General features: G+C 37.5%; 1 protein-coding gene across 4 annotated transcripts in view; it reads left to right on the forward strand.

The window, feature by feature from the left end:
• Nucleotides 1–23,473, forward strand: part of FAM13A (family with sequence similarity 13 member A) — a 355,423-nt gene that overhangs the window by 154,031 nt on the left and 177,919 nt on the right. Inside the window, exons 1-2 of one of the 4 annotated variants that reach the window (XM_042984196.1) lie at nucleotides 95–172; nucleotides 21,606–21,730. The exons of 2 other annotated variants lie outside the window; for them this stretch is intronic. Coding sequence is in view for 1 of the 2 variants with exons in the window: in XM_042984195.1 (XP_042840129.1) it covers nucleotides 140–172 (33 nt within the window). In the remaining variant the exon portion in view is untranslated. Of the gene's footprint in view, nucleotides 1–74; nucleotides 173–21,605; nucleotides 21,731–23,473 lie in introns of those variants that run through there. One more of the 4 variants, XM_042984195.1, reaches the window with a different exon arrangement.

The following is a 23,473-nucleotide window of genomic DNA, read 5'->3' on the forward strand; positions in this document are numbered from 1 at the left end:
ACCATCCTCTTTAGCTTTAAGATTTAAGTTAGTTATGACTTAAAGGAAGATTGAGACAGTTCTGGCCAGGGAGATGTAAGGCAAAGTGTATTGGGGGCAGAAGGCCTCTGGGAAAGATTGTCATCCTTGATTAAAAAGAATGATTGAAGGAGCACCTGGATGGCTCAGTTGGGTAAGGGTCCGACTTTAGGTCAGGGTTGACTTCAGCTCAGGTCATGATCTCCTGGTTCATGAGTAGAGCCCCTCATCAGGCTCTATGCTGACAGTGTGAAAGCCTGCTTGATATTCTTTCTCTTTCCCTCTCTCTCTGCTTCTTCCTCACTTGTACTTTCTCTCTCTCAAAAATAAATAAACTAAAGAAAAAAAGAATGGAGAGACCAGAGCTGTGGTTTTCCTCTGGGTATAGTAGCCCTGGTGGTTGTGATTGACTAGGAAAATGCCCAAGGGTACTCTCCAGGGGTGATGAAAATTTTCTGTATCTCGTTAGGGATGTGGGTTATATGGGTGTAAGCATTTGTCAAAACTCATTCAACTGTACACTTAAGGTTTATCCATTTTAATTAATGTAAATTATTTTTTTAATTTTTAATTACAAAGAACAGAAGGTAGCAGGCCTTTGAGTAAGATGCCCATCTCTTTCATCCTGCTTTCAGATGTTATCATCTGAAGGTATGATGCTTGGAGCTGTTGCCATCATCTTTGCCCTTTGTATCACTGGCACACTGAAGTGAGCAGCCCAAGGAGGAAAGAGGCTAGATCCCTCATCCTTGCTGATGTGCTGAACCAGCCCCAAACATGCCTACCTCTGGACTTTGAGTTACATGAGGGAAATAAAGGTCCTTAAAATATAAACTACTTTTAGCAGAGCATTCTGTTTCTTGCACCAAACGCATCATACCTGATACAATCGCTATAATTGGAAAGTGCTGTACTTAGGTTTGTAAAATGATTTGTACAAATATAGCCCAGAGGAGACCAAAATTAATAATCGTTAAATTTGAAAATCATCCACAGATGTTAGTTAATTTTTCAGCACAGTACAAAATATCAGTGTGATGTAATTGTTCCAAAATACCAAAGATTCATTCACTGAATGGACCAATAGTATGCAGAACAAAGAATGTAGTTCTCACTGCTCTTGGTGTAGGTCTGGCAGTATCTGCAGTATTCTATCTGATTCTGAGTACTACATTCTGACCCTCCTGACAGTCACCACTGTGACTCATTTACACTCATTAAGTACATATTCTCCTGAATAACTGTCTTTTACTCTAGGTACCATACTGCTGATGACCTTGAAACCATCACTCAAGCCTGTCCTGTCAGAACAGCAGTAAAGCTGTATTTCCCACTATCTAGAAAATGCCATGCTGGTGCCTCACACCCAAAACTTTGTGTTTTATCCCCTCCAACCCTAGTTTCCCAGCCTCCAGCCTGCCAGACTAGAATCCTTAGTTTATCCTTAACTCCTCTAGTCTTTACCAGTCCCATAGGGACTCAGATACTATCTTCTGTCTCTTGGAATGGGTGTCTCTTGTCTACCCATTACAATTGCTTTAGATAGGACCTTATCACAGGCACCCAGTTTCAAACTGTTATCCTGCTTCCAGGCTCACTCCCCTCCCAGCTCCTTCCTACCAGTGATAGAGTTGTGTGGCTAAAAAGCAAGCCTGATCAGGGGCGCGTGGGTGGCTCCATTGATTGAGCTTCGGACTCTTGATTTCAGCTCCCATTGTGATCCCAGGGTTGTGTGGTTAGGCTCTGCACTGAGCATGGAGCCTACTTACGATTCTCTTTCTCTCTTCCTCTGCCCCCTCCCCTGCTCATGTGCTCTCTCCCTAAAATAAAAAACTAAAATTTATAAAAGCCTGATCATACTATATTCCTGCCTTAAGTAAATAAACCCTTTGCTGTCATTGATCTGTCTCCCACTCTTTTGCTCACAATATGTCATTAAGATGCCTTTACTTGGAATTTCAAGCTGTCACACTGTCCCCAAATCAAATTTTCTCTTTTAAATATTTGAGTGAATATTAAATGGTTCTTGTCTGCTTCTTTTTTCCCTGACCTTTCTTCAGTCTCCTTTGAGGACTCTTCATTCTCAGTCAGAATTAAACATTATTATTTCCTAAGGTCATCCTTCAGTCTTTAATGCACAGCTGTGCTTGGCAAACCACACATAAATATCTAACTGCCTAGTGGTCACTAGGGCCTAGTGGTCACTTGCATGTCCCATGGATTGTCTGATCATCTTTTCTTGTCCTTGAAGATCTAATGCTCCACTTGTCTTAATGAATGGTTTCGTCCACCCACACAACTGCTCCAGGTCGATGTCCAGCAATCACTAAAACCTGTTAATTCTTCAGTATCTCCCTGCTCACTACTACTTCCTCATAGCCTCTCATCCAGGCAAGGGTATTCTACACTTGGCTCATTATCACAATCACCTGGCTACCCAAACCTAGAGTCAGAAACTCATACTGGGGCCTCAAAACCTGCATTCTAAAAGGCTTCATTGGCAATTTTAATAATCAGCCAGATTTGCAGTCTGAGTGATCCTTGGGAGACTGTTACAACAGTCTTCTTGTTTTCCCTGAGTCTAGTCTGTCCTGTGACCCCATCTTCCCTCTTCTGCCTGAGCTACTTTTTTATCATGCAAATACAAACATGGTCAATCCCGTATCAGAATTCTTCAGTGGGTTTTCTTTACCCATCCCTATAGTATAAAATCTAAGTCTTAGCAAAACAAACAGGAGTTTTCATGATTTGAGCCCACCCTGCTTATTCACACTTCCTTCCCACCACTCCTTCCCATACATTTGATATACTAAGAAGTCTTTGACGTGATTGTAGAAACAATGTCATTTCAGGTCTCATGTTTTCAAGCTATTGAGCTTAATGCCTGGCATTGAAAATTCCTTGCATTCAGTAGATGGACTCTATTCATTTTACTGAAAATAATGTCTCTGGTCACAATTTGTACATAATATGAAAGTAATATTAAGTTATTTTCAAAATAATTGAATAAAATTGAAAACATGATAGTTCACTGAGTACTTCATGACTGTCCTATCTTGAGAAAAGGTACTCTAGATACTTTTAAAAGTTTTTAACAGTTCTGGAAAGAGCACTCTGATATTAGAATAAGAGGGTGTGTATTTATAACCTGGCTACTCAGCAATATGACTGGGTAATTTATAGTATCTCTGCCATCTTAAATGGCAAAAAAAAATCTATAGCTTCTATTGTGAGATTCAAACCATTAATGCTTAGGAAAGTATTTTCAAAACCAGTTAAATAGGATAGAAATGCAAAGTATTAAGTTGAAGGGGAGGGGTCAAGTGATACTATAAAGAGTGTAATTGCTGAAGACCTTGGCTTACTTTGAAATGATCCAGTCAAGGATACTTCAGTAGATAGATTTATCAATAAGCTTAGGGCACAGAGTTAAAAACTCCAGTCTAGAATAAGATAGAATGGGTTAAAATTTCCAGTTTGTGTGACTTTGGGCAAATTATTCAGTCTTTCCTTCAACCTTAGTTTCCTCATCTATAAAATAGGACAGCAGTCACTAATTTTGACTGGTTTTTCTTAGGATTAAATGAAATAAAAATAGCACGTTTTCAATAACTTTTAGCTTGAAAATAAATTGTTAGGTTTACATCACCTTTATATTTCCTTACTTCTCTTTACCCTAAAGAGAATCAAGCTTGATAATGGAAGGAAAACAGAGTCAAAAGCAAAAAAAATAAAGTTGACAATCAGATGTGTTACTCATGACAAAAGAATTACTGCCTCTAGACATTTCTTGCTATTCACTATTTTAGGGGTTTTTTGTTTAATTATGGTAATATTAAGTATCCTCTTGTATCTGGAAAAGTAAGAATTGAATATGATTGTCCCTTCAATGGACAGAAAAGTGATTTTGGTATTTAATATGTGTAGTCAGGTATGTTTTTTGAAAATGAATTTTTTTAATGTTTATTTTTGAGAGAGAGAGAGAGAGAGAGAGAGAGAGAGAGAGAGAGAGAGAATCCCAAGCAGGCTCTGCACCATCAGCATAGAACCCAGTGTGGGGCTTGCATTCATAAACTGTGAGATCAAGACTTTAGCCAAAACCCAGAGTCAGATGCTCCACTGTCTGAGCCACCCAGGTGCCCTGAAAATGAATTATTTTTTAAAAGTAGTAGTTTATGGAAGAGTAGAGTTTTGAAGTGGCTCTGTGAAAAATGGGATTTCCATTAGTTGCTGGGAAGAGGACGTGAACAGGGAAGCAAGCAGAGAATCTTCCAGGCAGAAGGATATGCTTTAAGTCATGTATTCTTTGTGTAATGGTGAGCAGACGTTTCTGGCCAGGCCATAGGAAGTAGCACAAGAGCTACATAGTCGAGTGAACTAGTATGCAGTTTAACTGTGGAGTTAACACTCACAGGAATGGGAGAATAATGAGAGGTTTTAAGAACAAGATGGACTTATTTTAAGTTGCACTTTAGATTTTTCCTTTATCTCTTTGGTGCAAGCAGGAAGTTGGTGTCATTCTTCAGCGCAGCCTGTTTGTAATAAGCTCTCAGGGGAGTAGCTTAATATCTATTTCTACTCAACTGACTCTGGTCAGTGCCACAAAATTGATCATGGCTTGTACAACACATCCATCAACCACACTTGTAGACAAGCCTCTCCAGAGCCAAGGCAAAATGAGGAAAAAGGTTTATCTATAGGACAGTTCTTCAACTTTCTCTCTCTCTCTCTCTCTCTCTCTCTCTCTCTCTCTCTCTCTCTCTCTCTCTCTCTCTCTCTCTCTCTCTCTCATTCTGGGAGTGAACTAAGGTCCCTATAAGGTTTTTCCAGATTCTGCAATGGTATGGGCATGTCCAATCTAGCTACTTCAATCAAAGGAATTTTGGATAGACCTCTTAGGACTGTGACATTTGGAGAAAACTGTTGTCTATTGGAGGTCTCAGAATATATATGTTGGCTCTTGGCATTTTCATCCACATTTTGCTGAATTTGGCAAGTCATGTTCACAGTTGGTTCTTTATAGTTATGGCCATTTCTTTCTTAAGGTGCAGCTTTCTTTTCTCTTTTTCACTGTTTTTGGTTTTGGTAGGTTTCAAGGAAGGAGCATAATAGAAATGCCTTTATTTTGCCAAACTGGAAGATCAAATCTGCATTTCTAAATAACTAGGTTAGGAGAAACTTATCTTTCAAGTAGACCTCTAACAGCTGTAGTTTAATATCTTTAGCTTCAGAGTAATTCTGTAGTCTGTCTTCATAGGAGGATCTAAATCCAAGACTTAAGAGTTTTTCCCTCATATTCAAGACTTATCTTAATCACCCACATATTTACATACACAAAATTTGGTGGCTTAAATATGGTTTAGGTAATGCACCATGTAATCTAAGCTGAATTTATTAAATCTAAATAATTACTGAGTGCCTGCTATGTGCAAAGCATTATTCTAGGCAATAGTGAGCAATAGACAAGTCTCTGCCTTTATGAAGCTCATATTCTAATGAAAATACAATAAATAAGGAAATAAATAAGAAATTAGTATGTCAGATGGTGATAGATTCTGTGGAACAAAAGGAAGGAGAAGGAGAACTAATACTGGTAAAGTAGAGGAATGGCATTTGCTCATTTAAATAGGGCGGTCAAAATGCTTCATTGACATTGGGACATTTGAACAGAAACTTTCAGGAAGGAGCAAGCCATGAAGACACTTGAGAGAACAGCTTTCCATACAGGAAGAAGAGGAGTACAGAGCCTTGAGGTGGGAGTATACCTATTTTGTCTGTTAAAGCAGAATTGATAAGGCTAGTATGGTTGAATGACACTGAGCTAGGGAGAAAGTTAAAGAAATGAGGTCAAAGAGGCATCAGGAGACCAGATCATGGATGCTCTTAAAGGTCATGGTAAGGACTTTGACTTTTACCCTGACAGTATTTTATTAGACAGTGGTGAACGAAAGAGTGCCCTGACGTGACTTATATATTAAAAGGATTACTGGAACTACTAGGCAGAGAACAGACTATTGAAAGGAATAAACAGAAGAAGAGAGACCTATTGGGAGTTTATCACAATAGCCTGATTAAGAAATGCTGGTGGCTTGGGCCAGGGTAATGATAGTGAAAGTGGTGAGAAGAGCTGACAGGTGAGTTAGGATATGAAAGGATAACACAACAGGAGGTACTTGTGACCTTAGTTAGGCCAGAGAATATTTGAGATGGGAGCAAGCAGGCTAGAAGAGTGGTAAGCTGTGAACAGAGAATAGATGTTTATATCAGTAATTTTAGAGGTGGAGCAGTCTGGAGTGGCGACAAGATTTAGGTTGTATTCATGAGAATGAGTGACTGAAGTGGAGAAGAGAAAGTCATTGGAAAGGAGATGGTTAAAGATGATGAATAAACACACTGATGGTTTGTTCTTATTGGCCCTGAATTTACCCAAGAGGATGGCAGATACTGATGTAGTTGGGAAGGAGGCGAGCCTGGTCTGCCTAGTATATACATATTATTTGCATGCTTTGTGAATAAATTACGTTTGTATGTGTTTAATAGGGCTAATGGGCCTCATATATAATACACAAAATAATGTGATTAATATGTTGTTAAATATCCATCTAGAGGTTCTGGATGAGTATCACTGTATTCCACATAAACATCTTCTGAGACTGTCTTTATTAGGCAGTGTCACTATTGCTCATTATACCTTGGGGAATTTCTTTTGAAATTGACTTCAGAACATATGTCATTCATGCGTTGTATTGGGCATTGTCATCATTGGACTGGGAAATCTTTGTACTTTAATGCTTCATTTGATAACAGGAAATAATCAGTAGTCCTTTTGAACAACAGCAGGTCACTAAGTTGGGGAGTTATGATTAAATATTAATTTTTGTGTTTAAAATTGAAATATGGCTATCAAATAATTATGCTGATTTTCCTGTGTGACTCATAAGCAAACTCTCAAAACAGCTAAAAACATGTTTTTAAGCAAAAGAAAAATATTAGAATAACCTTTCATAGTGATTAGTTTGAGGGAAGTACTCACTTATCAATAATGTGGTATGACAAGTTTGATTACAAAGTTCAGTCTTGTTCCTGTAGAGTAAAAGTCACATAAATTGATAGATTACATAAACTTCTGAAATTATTTCCCACGTCTTTTTCATGCTCAAAAAATTGCATGTGTCTTTATTTTTCATTTAGGGCTACAGTTTAAGCAAATTAACTTCAAATGTTCACTTATTTTCTTAGTAAATGCCTACCTACCCTGTGCAAAACTCTAAGTGTTAGCCTCCTCAGAAAATAAGCAAGACCTGCCCCTGTCCCTAAAGGAACTTCTAGTCTATAACAAACTCATAGAATCAGTGCAGGAACAGAGGGACAAAAGGGAGATATTTATGTCAGATATTATACAAAATTTTCTATACATATTATCTCATGTACTTCTCACGGTAGCCCCATGAAGTAAATGAACTTAATTCTGCTTTGAATGTGAGGAAGTCTAAAGAGTAGATGATTCAGGATCAAGAGTAGTAAATGACAGAGTTGAGTTTTAAACTCAAAGTACTCATTATAGGCCAAATATGGAAATAACCAAAATCTTAGTTTAAGTTGGAATATCAATGCCATGAATATTTACACATTTATTCATTCAGTATGTGTTGTAGTAATTTGGTGTCAGGAAAGATTTCTGTTCTGATTCTAGTCCTTTATGCATTCACTACTCCTAACCTCTTCTATAGCCCCTCAAGAATACTCCAAACTGGGAAGCAGTGGAGTCATAATAGGAAATAAAAAATGTTTTGGTGTTTATGCTGTCTAATGCTTTGTAATTTGGCTGTTACCTTTATGTGTGGGTGAACTTACATAGTGAAAGTGACTAGTACTCAGCAAAATGTTATCATTTTGAGCACCTAGGAACTCAGAGGTAGCAATAACTTAAAGTTTATTTGCTGGTTTATTCAGGTGAGACCTTTCTTTGGACAGTGAGCTGTACCTTTTATATTGGTTCTGAATTTGAAGGCTAAAAAATATAGTAAATGATGTTTAAGAAACAAAGATAAAATTGCATAATAGAATGTTGTTTGCATGATTCAAATAGTCACTTTCCAGTAGCTGCAACTGATTAGGTTATCAATGAATGTAAAGCATTAAGTAATAAAAGTAGTATTAAAAGTTATTAAGTAATAAAAGTAGAATTACAAGTTACTGTTTAGTTTGGGGTAGTTCTGCGACTCTTTTAGATCATAGTCACGTGTTTATAATTCATATTGCTGTTAATTTCTTTTCCCCAGACATTTTGTAGAGTGTTCACATATAAACACTAGAAAGCTCAGGAATCATTGGAATAGATGAGATATGTCTGCCAGGTGTTAAATTCCTTCTTTCCTATTATGAAAAATATTTAACAGAAGACAGACTAAAGTGCTTTGCTTATGAAAACATTGTGCCCTAGAACCTTTAAATGACTTACAGTGAGATGACAATATTTGGGATCTGACATCTCAGAAGTTGCCTATTTTAAATCATTATATTGTGTGTATTTGGCAAGTAGAGACCCTCAGTTAATGGAAATTCACTTGCATATTTGCAGATTTTCAAAAGATTACTTGAATTTGCTTTAGTGCTAAATTTCTGCTCTTTTCTTCAGTTGAAGATAGAAATTATATTTCTGTGACTCACAAGTGCCTAGAAAGGAATATACCTCCAGGAGCAGCCCTTAACTAATGACTGAGGAACAGGAGGTTTATATTCCCAGCTCCTTTTACTCCTTGGTTGGAATCATTCTGTTGTGTGTGTTTTAAAGTGTTTCCCAGAGCTTTCCAAGTTGGAGTCTCAGAACTACTGCAGAAGCTCTACTAGCTTGGTAATGACACCTTTATTAGCTCTTTTCTTCCATCCGTTGTCACCCATTTCCCTGCTGAACCACTCAAATGAACTACTTGCCCTCAATCCTTGTTGTAGTGCCTACTCTCAATTGGGTAGGTGGGAGTCCAACCTAAGACGTCTCAAATTCTACTCGCTCAATGAAGCCCCCTCTCATCTCCAGGTGCAGTTAATATCCATCTCCTCTATTGTCTAAGGGCACTTTCTTTCTCCTTCTTTTAGGACAAGTCTTGCATTTTGCATTGGGTGAGTTGCTTTCCTCCTCTTGTATTGCATTATAGGTTTTTCAAGGGTTAGAACAAGATCTCCTATTTACTTATCCTTCATTTTTTTCTCTAAAAATTGTAGAGTAACTCATACATTCTTGTGTCTCCCAAAGCACTTACTCTAGTTTCTTATATTTACTCAAAAACATCTATTGAATTGCACCATGTACACCTAAATAAAAGCTAACTCAAATTTATACTAGGAAAGTCATGTAACTATTCTTGGAATTAGTACTGGTTCACATTTCTAGAGTACACAATAACAGTTTGCTTAACAGAACTCTATCCAACTGATTTGCCAGTTTAATCAATTCTCTGCATTTGCTTTTAAAGCCTACTGACTGCTGTCCATGGCAACGCTGAAGGCTGGTGGCTAATAAGCTATTCTCTCATATACTTGTTCATTACTGGTTTTACTTTATGCTAATCAAAAGTTTTGTCTTTTCCCAAAACTATTCATGCCAGTTTATTCTTTATAGTACCTGTATAATTTAATTAAACAAATGCAATGTTAACGCCATTATAACTATTTGTAGGAAAATGGTTTCAGAGTAATTAATACAAGCTTCTGTAAGAGATTCTGAAATCTTAGTGGATTAATATAATTCAAGGTTATTTCTCAGTCACTTCATAGTGCAGTGAGTTGAGCAGCCCTCCTCCATTTTTTCTAAACCCTCCTCCAAAATTGCTTCAGCAGGAAAAGAAGAGGTTTAGAATATGGGATAGGTTTCTGACTACACCTGGAAGTGGTTTAAAACACTTCTTAAATTCGATTGAGCAGATTCAGTCATATTGCTCCCAACCTGTAAGAGAGACTAGAAATGTAGTCTTCCTGGTGCCTAAGGAGAGGACACAGAGGAAATGAGGAGATGGTATGGTGTACACAAAGAATTATTTCTGTTACAAAAGGAAAGTTGAATACATTGGAAAGACTTGATAAAGATTAAGAGGTTTACATTTTTACTTTGTATAGGTGATACATGATGATTGTGGTTTATACAAGGAAAAAGGTATGGAATTCCAAGCTCTTGGACTATTCCCAAAAATATGCCCACATCAAAAGACTGGAAAATAAATGAACATTTCGGTGTTTTCAAGTAAAAAAAAAAAGTATTATTTATATGTATCATTTTTAAAATTTTAATTTTTCTTTCCTTTTTTTTTTTTTTTTTTTGAGAGAAAGTGGACATACATCCAGATGGTGGGGAGGGGCAGAGAAAGAAAGAGAATCTTAAGCAGGCTTGACATGGGGCTTGATCCCATGACCCTGGGATCATGACCTGGCTGAAATCAAGAGTCAGATGCTCATGGGGTGCCTGGGTGACTCAGTAGGTTGAGTGGCCGACTTTGGCTCAGGTCATGATCTCACGGTTCATGGGTTTGGGCCCCACATCAGGCTCTGTGCTGACAGCTCAGAGCCTGGAGCCTGCTTCAGATTCTGTGTCTCCCTCTCTCTCTGCCCCTTTCCTGCTCCCATGCTCTCTTTCTCTCAAAAATAAATAAACGTTAAAAAAAAAAAAAGTCAGATGCTCAGCCAACTGAGCTACCCAGGGGTCTCTATGTATCATTTTTAAATCGTCCTGTTGTAATTTACTTTCAGGATTACCTAACTTTCAACATTTCCTTATCCGATCAATAGGAAGGATTCTTCCAGAATTCTTTTATACAGTTAATAGCAGTCCTTTGGAGACAGACTGCTTAGTTTCAAATTCCAGCTCTGCCACTTATTAGGTGTGTGACTATGGACAAGCTACTTTTACATTCAATACATCAATTTCTATATTATAAGGAATTTAGATAGGGGCACTGAGGTGGATCAGTTGGTTAGGCATCTGACTCGATTTTGGCCCAGGTCATGATCTCAAGGTTTGTGAGATCAAGCCCCACATCAGACTCTGTGCTGACAGCACGGAGTCTGCTTGGGATTCTCTCTCTGCTCCTCCCCAACTCATGCATGTGCTCTTTCTCTCTGTAAAAATAAATATATATTTTTTAATTTAGATAGCAAAAGTATATATCTCATAGGGTTATGAGAGGTTATTGTGAAGATAACATAAATAAATATATAATCACTTAGAAAAATGCCATGCCTATAGTAAGTACTATGTAAGTGATAACCAGTATTCTATTTTGATTATCATCATCATTATTGCAAGATTTTATTACACATTTTTCTACTGAGTGACGACACTATAAGTGACACCGTAGTAAATATTTGCATAACTTAAAGTACTTTGGTTGCAAACAATAAAAAAGGAAATGTGGCTAAAATAAGACTAAAAAACAAAGGAAAAGTAAAGTACTTGTTTGGAAGTACATGGGGTATTTCACAGAACACAAAGCAAAAGCTGAGCACATAAGCAAGAAGGCAGTATAGGAGGCCCAGCCCTGGTTCACCCACAAAATCAATGACCTGACAACCACTAATGGATGAAAGTAGCTCTGGGAAAGCTTCAGAGTACAATGAAGAAGACCTAGCAACTAAATGGAGCTCAAAAACCAAGAATGGTCACATAGATAAGTGTAGACAAAAGCATTTTACCTGCATCAGATTATTCTACAGGCCAAAGCACATTTTTTACCAACAAGGATCCTCTTGGCTTTGATTTCCCTCTGTGGATGTAAAAAAGAACAAAAGGACCCCAGCAGCCCTCACTGTCACTATGAACAACCACAGTCTTGAGGACCCCTATAGTCTCTGCTGTTGCTTACAACAGCTGAGTGAAGACACCAACATATGAAAATAAATAACATGGAAAATCAAGGAAACATGACAGCAGCAAAGGAACACAGAAAATTCCCAGGAGCTGACCCCCAAAGAAATGGAGATCTGTGAAATGCCTGACAATTCAAAATAATTGTTTTAAAGAAGCTCAGCAAACTACAAGAGAATGCAGATAAATAACTCAATGAAATCGAGAAAACAATACATGAACAAATTAAGTTCAACAAAGAGAAATCATAAAAATTACCACTCAAATTCTGGAGCAAAAGAATACAATGAGTGAAATGAAAAAATGCAGTAGGGAGCTTCAGCAGCAGACTCAGTCCAGCAGAAGAAAGAATCAGCACACTCAAATATAGGTCATCTGAAATTAGCCAGTCACAAGATTAAAAAGAATGAAAAAGAATGAAGAGAGCCTACAGGATTTATGAGACATTAAGTAAATCAATATGTGTATTACAGAAGTCCCAGAGAAGAGTGAAAAAAAAAGGGGGTAGAAAGCCTATTTTTAAAAAAAAAAGGCTGGAAAGTTTCCAAATTTGAGAGAAATGGGCATTCAGATTTATGAAGTTCAAAGGACTTCAAATGGGATCAACCCAAAGAAACCTATACTGAGACACATTGTAATCAAACTGTCAAAAATAAAGGACAAAGAATTTGAAAGTAGAGAAAAACGACTCATCACATATAGCCCTCCACCCCCTATAAGTTTACTAGTGGATTTCTCAGAATAAACCTTACAGGCAAGGAAAGGGTAGACTGACATATTCAAAGCACTAAAAGAAAAAAAAAAAACAAAAAAAAAATACTATAGCTGGAAAAATTATCCCTTAAGAATAAATAACAAACCAAGGGAACAAAACAAAAACTGAGCCAGATAAACAAAAACTGAGGAAGTTTGTCACCACCAGACCTACATTGAAAGAAATGCTAAAAAGAGATCTTCAAACTGAAATAAAAGTATGGTGTACAACAGGCAGAAGCATAAATCTCACTGTAAAAGTAAATATATGAAACATTTTTTAATGTTTATTTTTGAGAGAGAGAGAAGGAGAGAGAGCACGAGCAGGGGAGGGGGAGAAAGAGAGAGAGAGAGAAACAGAATCTGAAGCAGGCTCCAGGCTCCCAGCTGTCAGCACAGAGCCCGACACAGGGCTCGAACTCACAAACCGTAAGATCATGACTTGAGCTGAAGTCGATGCTTAACTGACTGAGCCACCCAGGTGCCCCTAAAAGTAAAAATATAGACAAATGCAGAATAATGTTACATTATAATAGTGATGTGTAAATTACTTTTAATCCTAAAAATTAAAAAATAAAAATTTATTAATGGACACACAATTTAAAAAGAACCAAATTCTGACCACAAGAAAGCGAAGTATGTCAGGATGGTAAAAGTGTGGAATTATGTGACTAAAGTTAAATGGTTATCAATATAAAATAGATTATTATAGCTGCAAAAATATTTTAGGCAACTTCAAGATAACCACAATGAAAAAATGTAACCCTATAATAGTTCCACAGAAGATGAGAAAAGAACCAAAGCAAACCATTTCAAAAAAAATTAAATAACAAATGAAAGAGTGGAAAAACAGAACAAAACAAATGCAAAACAAAACAATGAGCAAAATCACAATAAGTCCTCACCTATCAATAATTACTTTAAATATAAATGGGTTAAACTCTCCAGAAGGAATAGCGTGGCTGAATGGATTTTTAAAAACCAACATCCATTTATCAGTCAATAAAGAAGATGTGGTGTATATATATGCAATGGAATATTATTCAGCCATAAAAAAGAATGAAATCTTGTCATTTGCAATGACATGGATGGAACTAGAGAGTATTATGCTAGGTGAAATAAGTCAGTAAACGACAAATACCATACAATTTCACTCGTGTGGAATTTATGCAACAAAACATGAACTTAGTGGGAAAAAAGGAGAGGCAAATCATAAACAGACTCTTAACTATAGAGAACAAACAGGGTTGCTGAAGGGGAGGTGGGTGAGGGGATGGGCTAAATGGATGATGGGTGTTAAGGAGGGCACTTGTTGCGATGAGCACTGGATATTGTATGTAAGTGATGAATCACTAAATTCTATACCTGAAACTAATATTACACTATATGTTAACTAACTGGAATTCAAATAAAAACTTGAAAAAAAATAAACCAATATCCAGCAATATGCTCTCCATAAGAGTCTCACTTTATTTTTTTTTAAGTTTATTTATTTTTAGAGAGCGAGCATGCATGTGAACGAGTGAAGGAGGGGGAGAGAAAGGAGAGAGAGAATCCCAAGCAGGCTCTGCACTGTCAGCACAGAGCCCAATGCTGGGATTGAACTCATGATGGTGAGAGATCATTACCTGAGCTGAAGTCAGGAGTCAGATGCTCAACCAACTGAGCCACCCAGGTGCCCCAAGTCTCACTTTAGATTTAAGGGCACACAGAGGTTGAAAATGTAAGACTGGAAAAAAAGTATTCCCTGAAAATGGTATCCAAAAGAAACCAGGTGGCTATATTTATATCAGGAAAAAAATAAACTTTAAGTCAAAAAATCTCTATGGCAAAGAAGATCATATCATAATGATAAAATGGTCAGTTCTGTGGGAAGATTTAACAATTATAAATATAAGTGTACCCAACATTTGAAGACCTAAATACATCAAGCAAATACTTACAGATCTGGAGAGAAATTGACAGCAATACAATAATACTGGGAAGACTTCAACCCCACGTTCAATAACAGAATACTAGACAAGAATTAATGAACAGTTGACTTGAAGAATGCTATAGACCAAATAGACCTTACAGACATGTTCAGGAGTTTCTACCCAACAACAGAAGAATATACATTCTTCTCAAGTGCACACAGAACATTCTCCTGGGTAGATCACATCTTAGATGACAATACAAAAGTTAACAAATTTAAGAAGATTGAAATCATCCTGGGTATCTTTTTCAACTTTAGTTGAATGAAATTAGAAATCAATAACAGTAGGAAAATGGGAGTATTCACAAATAGTTGAAAACAAAACAGTACACTATTAAACAACACTGGGTCACAAAGGATATCAGAAGGGAATTTAAAAAGCATCTTAAGACAAATTAAAACAAAAACACAACACACCAAAACTTATATGATGCTACAAAAAGGAAGGAGGAACATTTAAGATGCTAGGAGGGAAATTTATTGTGATAAATGCTGACATAAAAAACAAATTTCTCAAACATCCTAACTTTATAACTCAAGGAACTGGGAAAAGAACACAGTAAACCCAAAATTAGCAGAAGAAAAGAAATAATAAAGATTAGAGCAGAAATAACAGAAAATGATAGAAAAATCAATAAAACTAAGTTTTGTGGGACATCTGGGTGGCTCAGTCGGTTAAGCGTCCAACTTCGGCTCAGGTCATGATCTTGCAGTCGTGGGTTCAAGCCCCACATCAGGCTCTGTGCTGACAGCTCAGAGCCTGGAGCCTGCTTCGGATTTGTGTCTCCCTTTCTCTCTCTGCCCCTCCCCAACACGTGCTGTATCTCTGTCTCTCAAAAATAAATGAACGTTAAAATATTTTTTTAAAAAAAACTGAGTTTTGTGTGAAGAGATTTAAAAAATTAATAACCCCTTAACTAGACTTACTAACAAAGAAGAAAGAAGACTCAAAATTAGAAGGAAAGAGGAGAGATTACAATAGCTACCTCAAAAATGAAAAGGATCCTGGGGCGCCTGGGTGGCGCAGTTGGTTAAGCGTCCGACTTCGGCTCAGGTCACAATCTCGCGGTCCGTGAGTTCAAGCCCCGCGTCGGTCTCTGGGCTGATGGCTCAGAGCCTGGAGCCTGCTTCTGATTCTGTGTCTCCTTCTCTCTCTGCCCCTTCCCCCTTCATGCTCTGTCTCTCTCTGTCTCAAAAATAAATGAACGTTAAAAAAAAATTTAAAAAAAAAATGAAAAGGATCCTAAGGGACTACTATGACCAACTATACGTGAACAAATTGGATACCCTAGAAGAAATGAATAAATTCCTAGGAACATGCAGCCTATCAAAACTGAATTAAGAAATAGAAAACCTGAACAAACAAAAATGGAGATTGGCTCAGTAATCAAATAACTTCCAACAACAACGAAAACCTCAATACCAGATTTCTTTCAAAGAAGAATTAATACTAATCTGCCTTCTTTTTTTAAAAATACAGAACTTTTATTGCATCTTTAAAACATCACAAATAAGTCAGAGGTATCATCTGACATCTTGCTGTTTCTATAGCTGGACAGCTTAGATCTGGTCAGCTTGCTGAACTGTTCCTTTTTCAGAAACAGATCCCATCCAAAAATTTTATGATATCCTTGTTTTTAGCTGTTGTGGCTTACTGAAAAAATTTGATACAAGTTCAGTGTTGTTTCCTTTAGGAATTAACTCATCATTCTGGGCTTCAGATACTAAACAAGCCATGGCAGGCCTCATCCAAACCCTGTGAATGTATTTTTTGACCATAAAACTTTGGAATTCAGCAAGAGAACCATTGTCCTGAATAATGACATTGATGGGAAAGCGAGCATACACAGACCTCATATTAGAATTGAAGTCCAGTGTACCACCCTGATCATGTTCTTTACATTGCTACAGGTAGTACAAATAGTGGCTAGTTCCTTTCTATTTTCCCACCATTTGTCAAACTGGAACCCCTTCTTTTTCTTTTCAAAAAGACAGAGTCCTACACTGATGTGGTTGAAGTCCACCTGCATGGTTCCTCTGGGGATCTTCACAAAAACAATGCTTCAGGTAACACTTCAGAGTGAAGTCAGCATTTTCTGAAATGTTGGTAGTTTGACTGCTGAGAATGGTCTTCATTGTCAAAGTAGATGCAGAAAAAAACAAAACAAAACAAAACAAAAAACTAATCCTTCTTAAACTCTTCAATAAGCAGAAGAGGGTATGCTTTCAAACTCATGTGATGAGGCCAGCATTACCCTGCTACTACACCAGACAACATCACTGCAAGAAAAGAAAACTACAGCTCAGTATCAATGAGGAACATAGTTGCAAAAGTCCTCAGCAGAATACTAGCAAACCAAATTCAACAGCACATGAAAGGATCATTCAACACGAACAAGTGAGATTTATTCCTGGAATATGGGAATATTTCAATGTAAACAAATCAATGCGATATATCACATTAACAAAATTAAAGGAAAAAAACGTGATTAAACACTTAAAAAACTTAAAACAGAAACAAATGCTTAAAACACTCATAATGAAATCCCTTTTAAAAATAGGTATAGAGGAAACTTATTTCAACATAATGAAGGCCATATCTGACAAACCCATAGGTAGTGTCATAATGAGGAAATACTTAAAGATTTCCCTCCAAAATCAGGTGCAAGAATGGACATTCTTCCCACTTCAATTCAACATAGTACCAGAAGTCCTAGCCAGAACAATTAAACCAGATAGATAGATAGATAGATAGATAAATTGAATCAAATCTGAAAAGAAGTGAAATGGTCTCTGTTTGCATATGGCATGGTCTTACATATAGAAAGCCCGAAAAACCATGCCCCTCAAAACCTGTTAGAACTAATAAATGAATTCAGGAAAGTTGCAAGAAACAAAATCAACATAAAAAAGTCATGTTTCTGTACACAAACAACAAGGTATCTGAAAGGAAATCAGGAAAACATCCCATTCACGTTAGCAACAAAAACAATAAAATACTGAGGGATAAATTTAACCAAAGGGGTGAAAGACTCATACACTAAGAATTGTGAAACAATGATGAATAAATTAAAGACAACATAAATAGGGGCGCCTGGGTGGCTCTGTCAGTTAAGCATCCGACTTCGGCTCAGGTCATGATCTCGCAGTTCACGAGTTCAAACCCCGCGTCAGGCCCTGTGCGGACAGCTCAGAGCCTGGAACCTGCTTCGGATTCTGTGTCTCCCTCTCTCTCTGCCCCTCCCCTGCTCACGCTCTGTCTCTCTCTCTCTCTCTCTCTCTCTCTCTCTCAAAAATAAATAAACATGAAAACAAATTTTTTTAAATAAAGACAACATAAATGCAAACACATTCCACGTTCGTGGATTAGAAAAATTAATATTGTTAAAATGTCTGTACTGCCCAAAGTGATCCACAGATTCATTACAGTCCCTGTCAAAATCCTAACGATTTATAGAAATAGAAGGAAAAAAATACAGTCCTAAATTTTATACAGAACCATGAAAATCCCCAAATGACCAAAGCAATCTTGAATGAGAAGAGCAAAGCTAGTAACATCACACTATAGTAATCAAACTGTATGATACATAAGAGTAAACATATAGACCATGGAACAAAATCCAGAGTCTAAATAGAAATCCATGCCTCTACAGTCAACTGATCTTCCCCAACGGTACCAAGAACACCTGATGGAGAAAGGATAGTCTCCTCAATAAATGATGCTAGGAAAACTGGATATCTACATGCCTAAGAATGAAATTGGACCTTTATCTTACATCATACATAAAAAAAAAATAACTCAAAATGGATTAAGGGCTTAAACATAAGACCTGAAACTATAAAACTTGTTGAAGAAGACATAAGGGAAAATCTTCTTGACATTGGACTTGGCAATGATTTTTTTTTTAATCTGACACCAAAAGCACAGATAACAAAAGCAAAAATGAGTGAGACTACATCAAACTAAAACACAAACTTTGTAGTATTCTGCACAACAAAGGTAACCATCAACAAAATGAACAGGCAGCCTACAAAGTGGGAGAGAATATTTGCAAACCATATACTCAATAAGAGGTTAATACAAAAACAAAACTCATGTAACTCAATAGGGAAAAAAAAAAAAGGCAAAGGACCCAAATAGACATTTTTCCAAAGAAAACCTACAAATAGCTAATAGATACATGAAAAGCTGCTCAACATCAGTAATCATCAAGGAAATGCAAAACCACGGCAAGATATTATTTCACATCTGTTAGAATGGCTATTATCAAAAAGATAAAAAGTATAGGTGAGAATGTGAAAAAAATGGAACCCTTGTACTACATTGATGGAAATGTAAATTCGTTTAGCCATTTTGGAAAACAATGTGCAGGTTCTTCAAAAAATAAAAATAGAACTACCATATGACCCAGCAATCCCACTTCTGGGTACATATCCAGGGAAATGAAATTAGTGTCTCAAAGGGATATCTGCACTCCAATGTTCATTGTAGTGTTATTTACAATAGCCAAGGTGTGGAAATAATTTAAAATTCCATCGATAGATGAATGGATAAATAAAATATGTTGCATGTATCTACAATGGAATATTCTTCAGTCATTAAAAAAGAACGAAATCCTCACATTTGTGGTAACATGGATGAACCCAGAGCACATTATGCTACATGAAATAAGCTAGTCATAAAAAGGTAGATACTGTATGACCTCATATATATGTGGAAATCTTAAAAAGTTGAACTCCTGGAAGCTGAGAGTAGATTGGTGGTTGACAGGGGCTGGTACAGAGGCTGAAGCATAAGAATGCCGCAGCCATGCTTTAAAAAAATGGTGGAAAGGCATTCCAGAAATAGAAAACATAAAGGGTGAATACTTGAAAGTAGGAAGGGATCTGGAGTATATGAAGAAGAGAAGAGAAGGCCAATGTGGCTGAAGCATAGTCAGGGAGAGGGCAGATGGTAGGAGATGAGGTTAGAGAAATAGGGAAAAGTTGGATCAAGCAGGCCTGTGTAGGTTATGGCAAAGAAAGTCCAGGAATAATGATGAGACCTTGACAGAGGAGTGACGTCATCCCATTTACATATACAAACCTTGTAGAAGGCAGGATGACTGAAATAATTTAGGTGAACAATGATGGTTATGACTTGGGGGTAGCTGTGTACATAGAAGGGAACGAATCCCAGTTTATTTTGGAGGTAGCACTGACTGCACTTGATGGTGAGTTTGATGTGGGAGATATAGGAAAGGGAAGAAATAAAGTAGATTAAGACATTAGTTTGAGCAAGTGGGTGCCATCTGCTAATCTGGGGAAGACTCAAGGACTGACAGATGCTTTTTTGCTGATAAAGTATACACTCAGGTTTGGATGTACTAAGTTTAGAAGCTTATTAGCAGCCATGTAGAGTTGCCAAGGGAGCAGTTAATTAAAAGTAATGTTAACTTAGGAGAAACATCAAAGACAAATGGAATTTGGGAGTCCTTAGTGTATTGGTTGATTTAAAAGCCATGAAAGGGGAGCCTGCGTGACTCAGTTGGTTAAGTGTCCGACTTCAACTCAGGTCATGATCTCATGGCTGGTGGGTTCCGGCCTGCGTTGAGCTCTGTGCTGACAGCTTGGAGCCTGAAGCCTGCTTAAGATTCTGTGTCTCAGTCTTTCTCTGCCCCTCCCTGACACGCTCCCTCTCTCTCTCTCTCCCTTCCTCCCTCTCTCTCTCACTCTCAAAAATAAACATTAAAAAATAATAAAAGCCATAAAAGTGGTTGAGATCATTGTATCATTTAGGAAAGGAAGATTTTTTTAATCAACTCTTGAGTCACCCCAACTTCATTCATTTATTCAACACGCATTTTTTTAAGTAGGTTTCATGCCCAGCAGGGAGCCCAGTGGAGGCTTGAACTCATGACCCTGAGATCAAGACCTGAGCTGAGATTGAGATTTGAACACTGAGCCACCTAGGTGCCCCATATCCAACATGTATTTGTTGAGCTCCTACTATTCTAGGCACTTTTCTATGGCATTGTAGTTACAGTAGTGAGTAAAGGAAACCAATTATTCGCTTCCATAGGACTTCTATATAGTTAATGATCCAGAAAATAAAGCAATAAGCAATAAATATGTAACTTAATTGTTTAGAGGAGAAGCAGCAGCAAAGGAAGGAGACTATGTGGAGTTGGTCAGTGGGAGGAATTTATTCTTTTTCCTACTGGTGATGTCCTGGCAGCTAATGGAGAAGAGTAGTTCAAGAATAAGGAGTTTCCTGAATCAGATGTTGCTAAAAACCCCAGTAAGATGGAGACTAAGCTGTGACTATTTCACCCCTTGTGATGACAAAAAACAACAAAACAGTTTTGAGGGCTTTGAAAATGAAGAAGTAGAGACAGGAATGAAGACCCGCTGTTTCAAAGGAGTTTGCTATAAAAGAAAGCCAAAAAATGGACCATAACAGTGGGAGAAATGAGATTAAGGAAGTGTTTTAAAAACCAAAAAGATAAAATTCCAGAACGTGCTTGTGATTAATGGGAATGACCTAGTAGAGGGAATGAGGGGATAATTGATGGAGTGAAATCCTTGAGAAAATAAGAGGAGACAAGACCCCAGGGTGGGTGGAGGGAATCGCTGATAGGATCAGCAACTTATCTTTCATTGTAACTGGAGGGAAGACAGAAAGGATGGAATGTTTGCAGACAGGTTTGTAAATTTGATGGTGGGGCAGCAAGTAGCATCTGCCCCAATGCTTCTGTTTTTCCAATGAGCTATGAAGCAAGAATGAAATGAAAGGAGCTTGAGAAAAGAGAAGATATGCAGTGTCATGTTGCAGGATGGGAAATCAAGTTGCTAAAGAATTATAGCAGAATTGCTGTGCATTAGAGATCACTCAACATTTATGGCAATAAAATTAACATGAAAGCATCAACCAGTTCTATACTTTCCCCAACCACTTTCATTTGCTCAATTTCCAGCACAGAGAAGGCATAGAGCTGGATTCATCCAAGGTTGTGCTTTTTCCAGATGAATGCAGCGATTGAAAACAGGATGGAGAAAACTAAGTGTATTAGCAAAGGAATGAAGAGTCCTGAAATGTAAGCTGATGGAGGGAATTGAAAACAGGAAGAATGCCCAGGGGATTGTGAAAGGTTAGAAAAGGGGTATTACTCATTCATCTGGTTTACCCATTCACTTCAACAATTGAGCTTCTATTCTGGGCCCTGTGGATCTATTCACTAGCAAGACTAACCAGCCCTTTCACAGAATAGAGTGAGATGGACAAAGAATTAGAACTTGTATTTTTTTTTTTTTTAATTTTCTTAGTTGACACACAACATTACATTAGTTTCAGGTGTATGGCATAGAGATTCAACAAGTTTATGCACTATGCTATGTTTACTACAAGTTTAACTACCATGTGTCCCAGTACAACACTAGGACAGTATCATTGACTATATTCCTTATGCTGAGCCTTTTATTCCCAAGATTTACTCCTTCCATAACTGGAAGCCTGTAGCTGCCATGCCTCTTCCCCTATTTTGCCCAACCACATACCCCCTCTCCTCTGGCAACCACCAGTTTTAAAGTATTAAATTCAGATTTTGCTAATGGCTATGAAGAGAGTAGAGAGGGGCCGCCTGGGTGGCTCAGTCAGTTCAATGTCCAGCTCTTGATTTCAGCTCAGATCCTGATCTTGGAGTCGTGAGATGGGGCGTTCTTTCTCCCTCTGCCCCTCCCTTGTTCACAATTTTGCGTTCTCTCTCTTAAAAATTAATGAATCAATCAATAAAGTAGATGAAAGAGAGTGGGGAGAGAGGGAGCATTAAGTGGGAGGGGAGAGTAGTGTCAATTTAAATAAGGTGTTCCAGCAAGGGAATCCTCTCTACTGAAATTGAACAAAGATCTGAATGAAATGAGGAAACAAACCTGTGAATTACTGTGTGAGTAGTGTGCTAGGCTGAGGGAACAGTGAGTGCTTTTTCTGGTTTTTTTTAATGTCCAATAGTAAGGCCAACAAAACTGTGATGAAGTATTTTTCCATCCCTATTATATTTTTAAATGGTGTTTTCAGGATACCAAAGTGACACAGCTGGTTTAAGCAGTTGGTTATTGCACAAATGTCATTAGAGTGAGCAATCAGTTAAGTCTCATTTCAGCAGATGAAATGTTTAAATATAAATATACCCTGTAATCATGTCTAATTTGTTTATCATTACCTTCTCCTTCTCTGGTGACTAGCATTAGAATGCCACACATGATATGGTTCAGTTAAAATTTTTAGAGTGAATTTTTATGCCCACATATACTTTAATACTTAAAAACACAAATCATTCCCCCTTCAAACCTTTTCAAGAAGTTCTAAGGGAGGAGTTCAAACAAACCCAAGGTCTCTTCCCTTCTCCCTGGGTGTTTGGGGACTTGCTTTAAATGACTTTTCAAAAAATTTAGGTATTACTCACATGCTGTGACTGACCCATTTAAAATATACAATTTGTTACATTAACAACTCAGGTAACAACAGATGTTGGCGAGGGTGCAGAAAAAGAGTATCTCTTTGGCACTGCTGGTGGGAATGCAAACTGGTGCAGCCACTCTGGAAAACAGTGTGGAGGTTCCTCAAAAAATTAAAAATAGAACTACCCTACCACCAAGCAATTGCACTACTAGGTGTTTATCCAAGGGATACAGGTGTGCTGTTTCGAAGGGGCACATGCACCCCAATGTTTATAGCAGCACTGTTGACAATAGCCCAAGTATGGAAAGAGCCCAAATGTCCATCGATGGATGAATGGGTAAAGAAGATGTGGTATATATATATACAACGGAGTATTTCTTGGCCATCAAAAAGAATGAAATCTTGCCATTTGCAATTACATGGATGGAAGTAGAGG

Source organism: Panthera tigris, chromosome B1 (assembly GCF_018350195.1).
Source record: "Panthera tigris isolate Pti1 chromosome B1, P.tigris_Pti1_mat1.1, whole genome shotgun sequence".
NCBI lineage: Eukaryota > Metazoa > Chordata > Mammalia > Carnivora > Felidae > Panthera > Panthera tigris.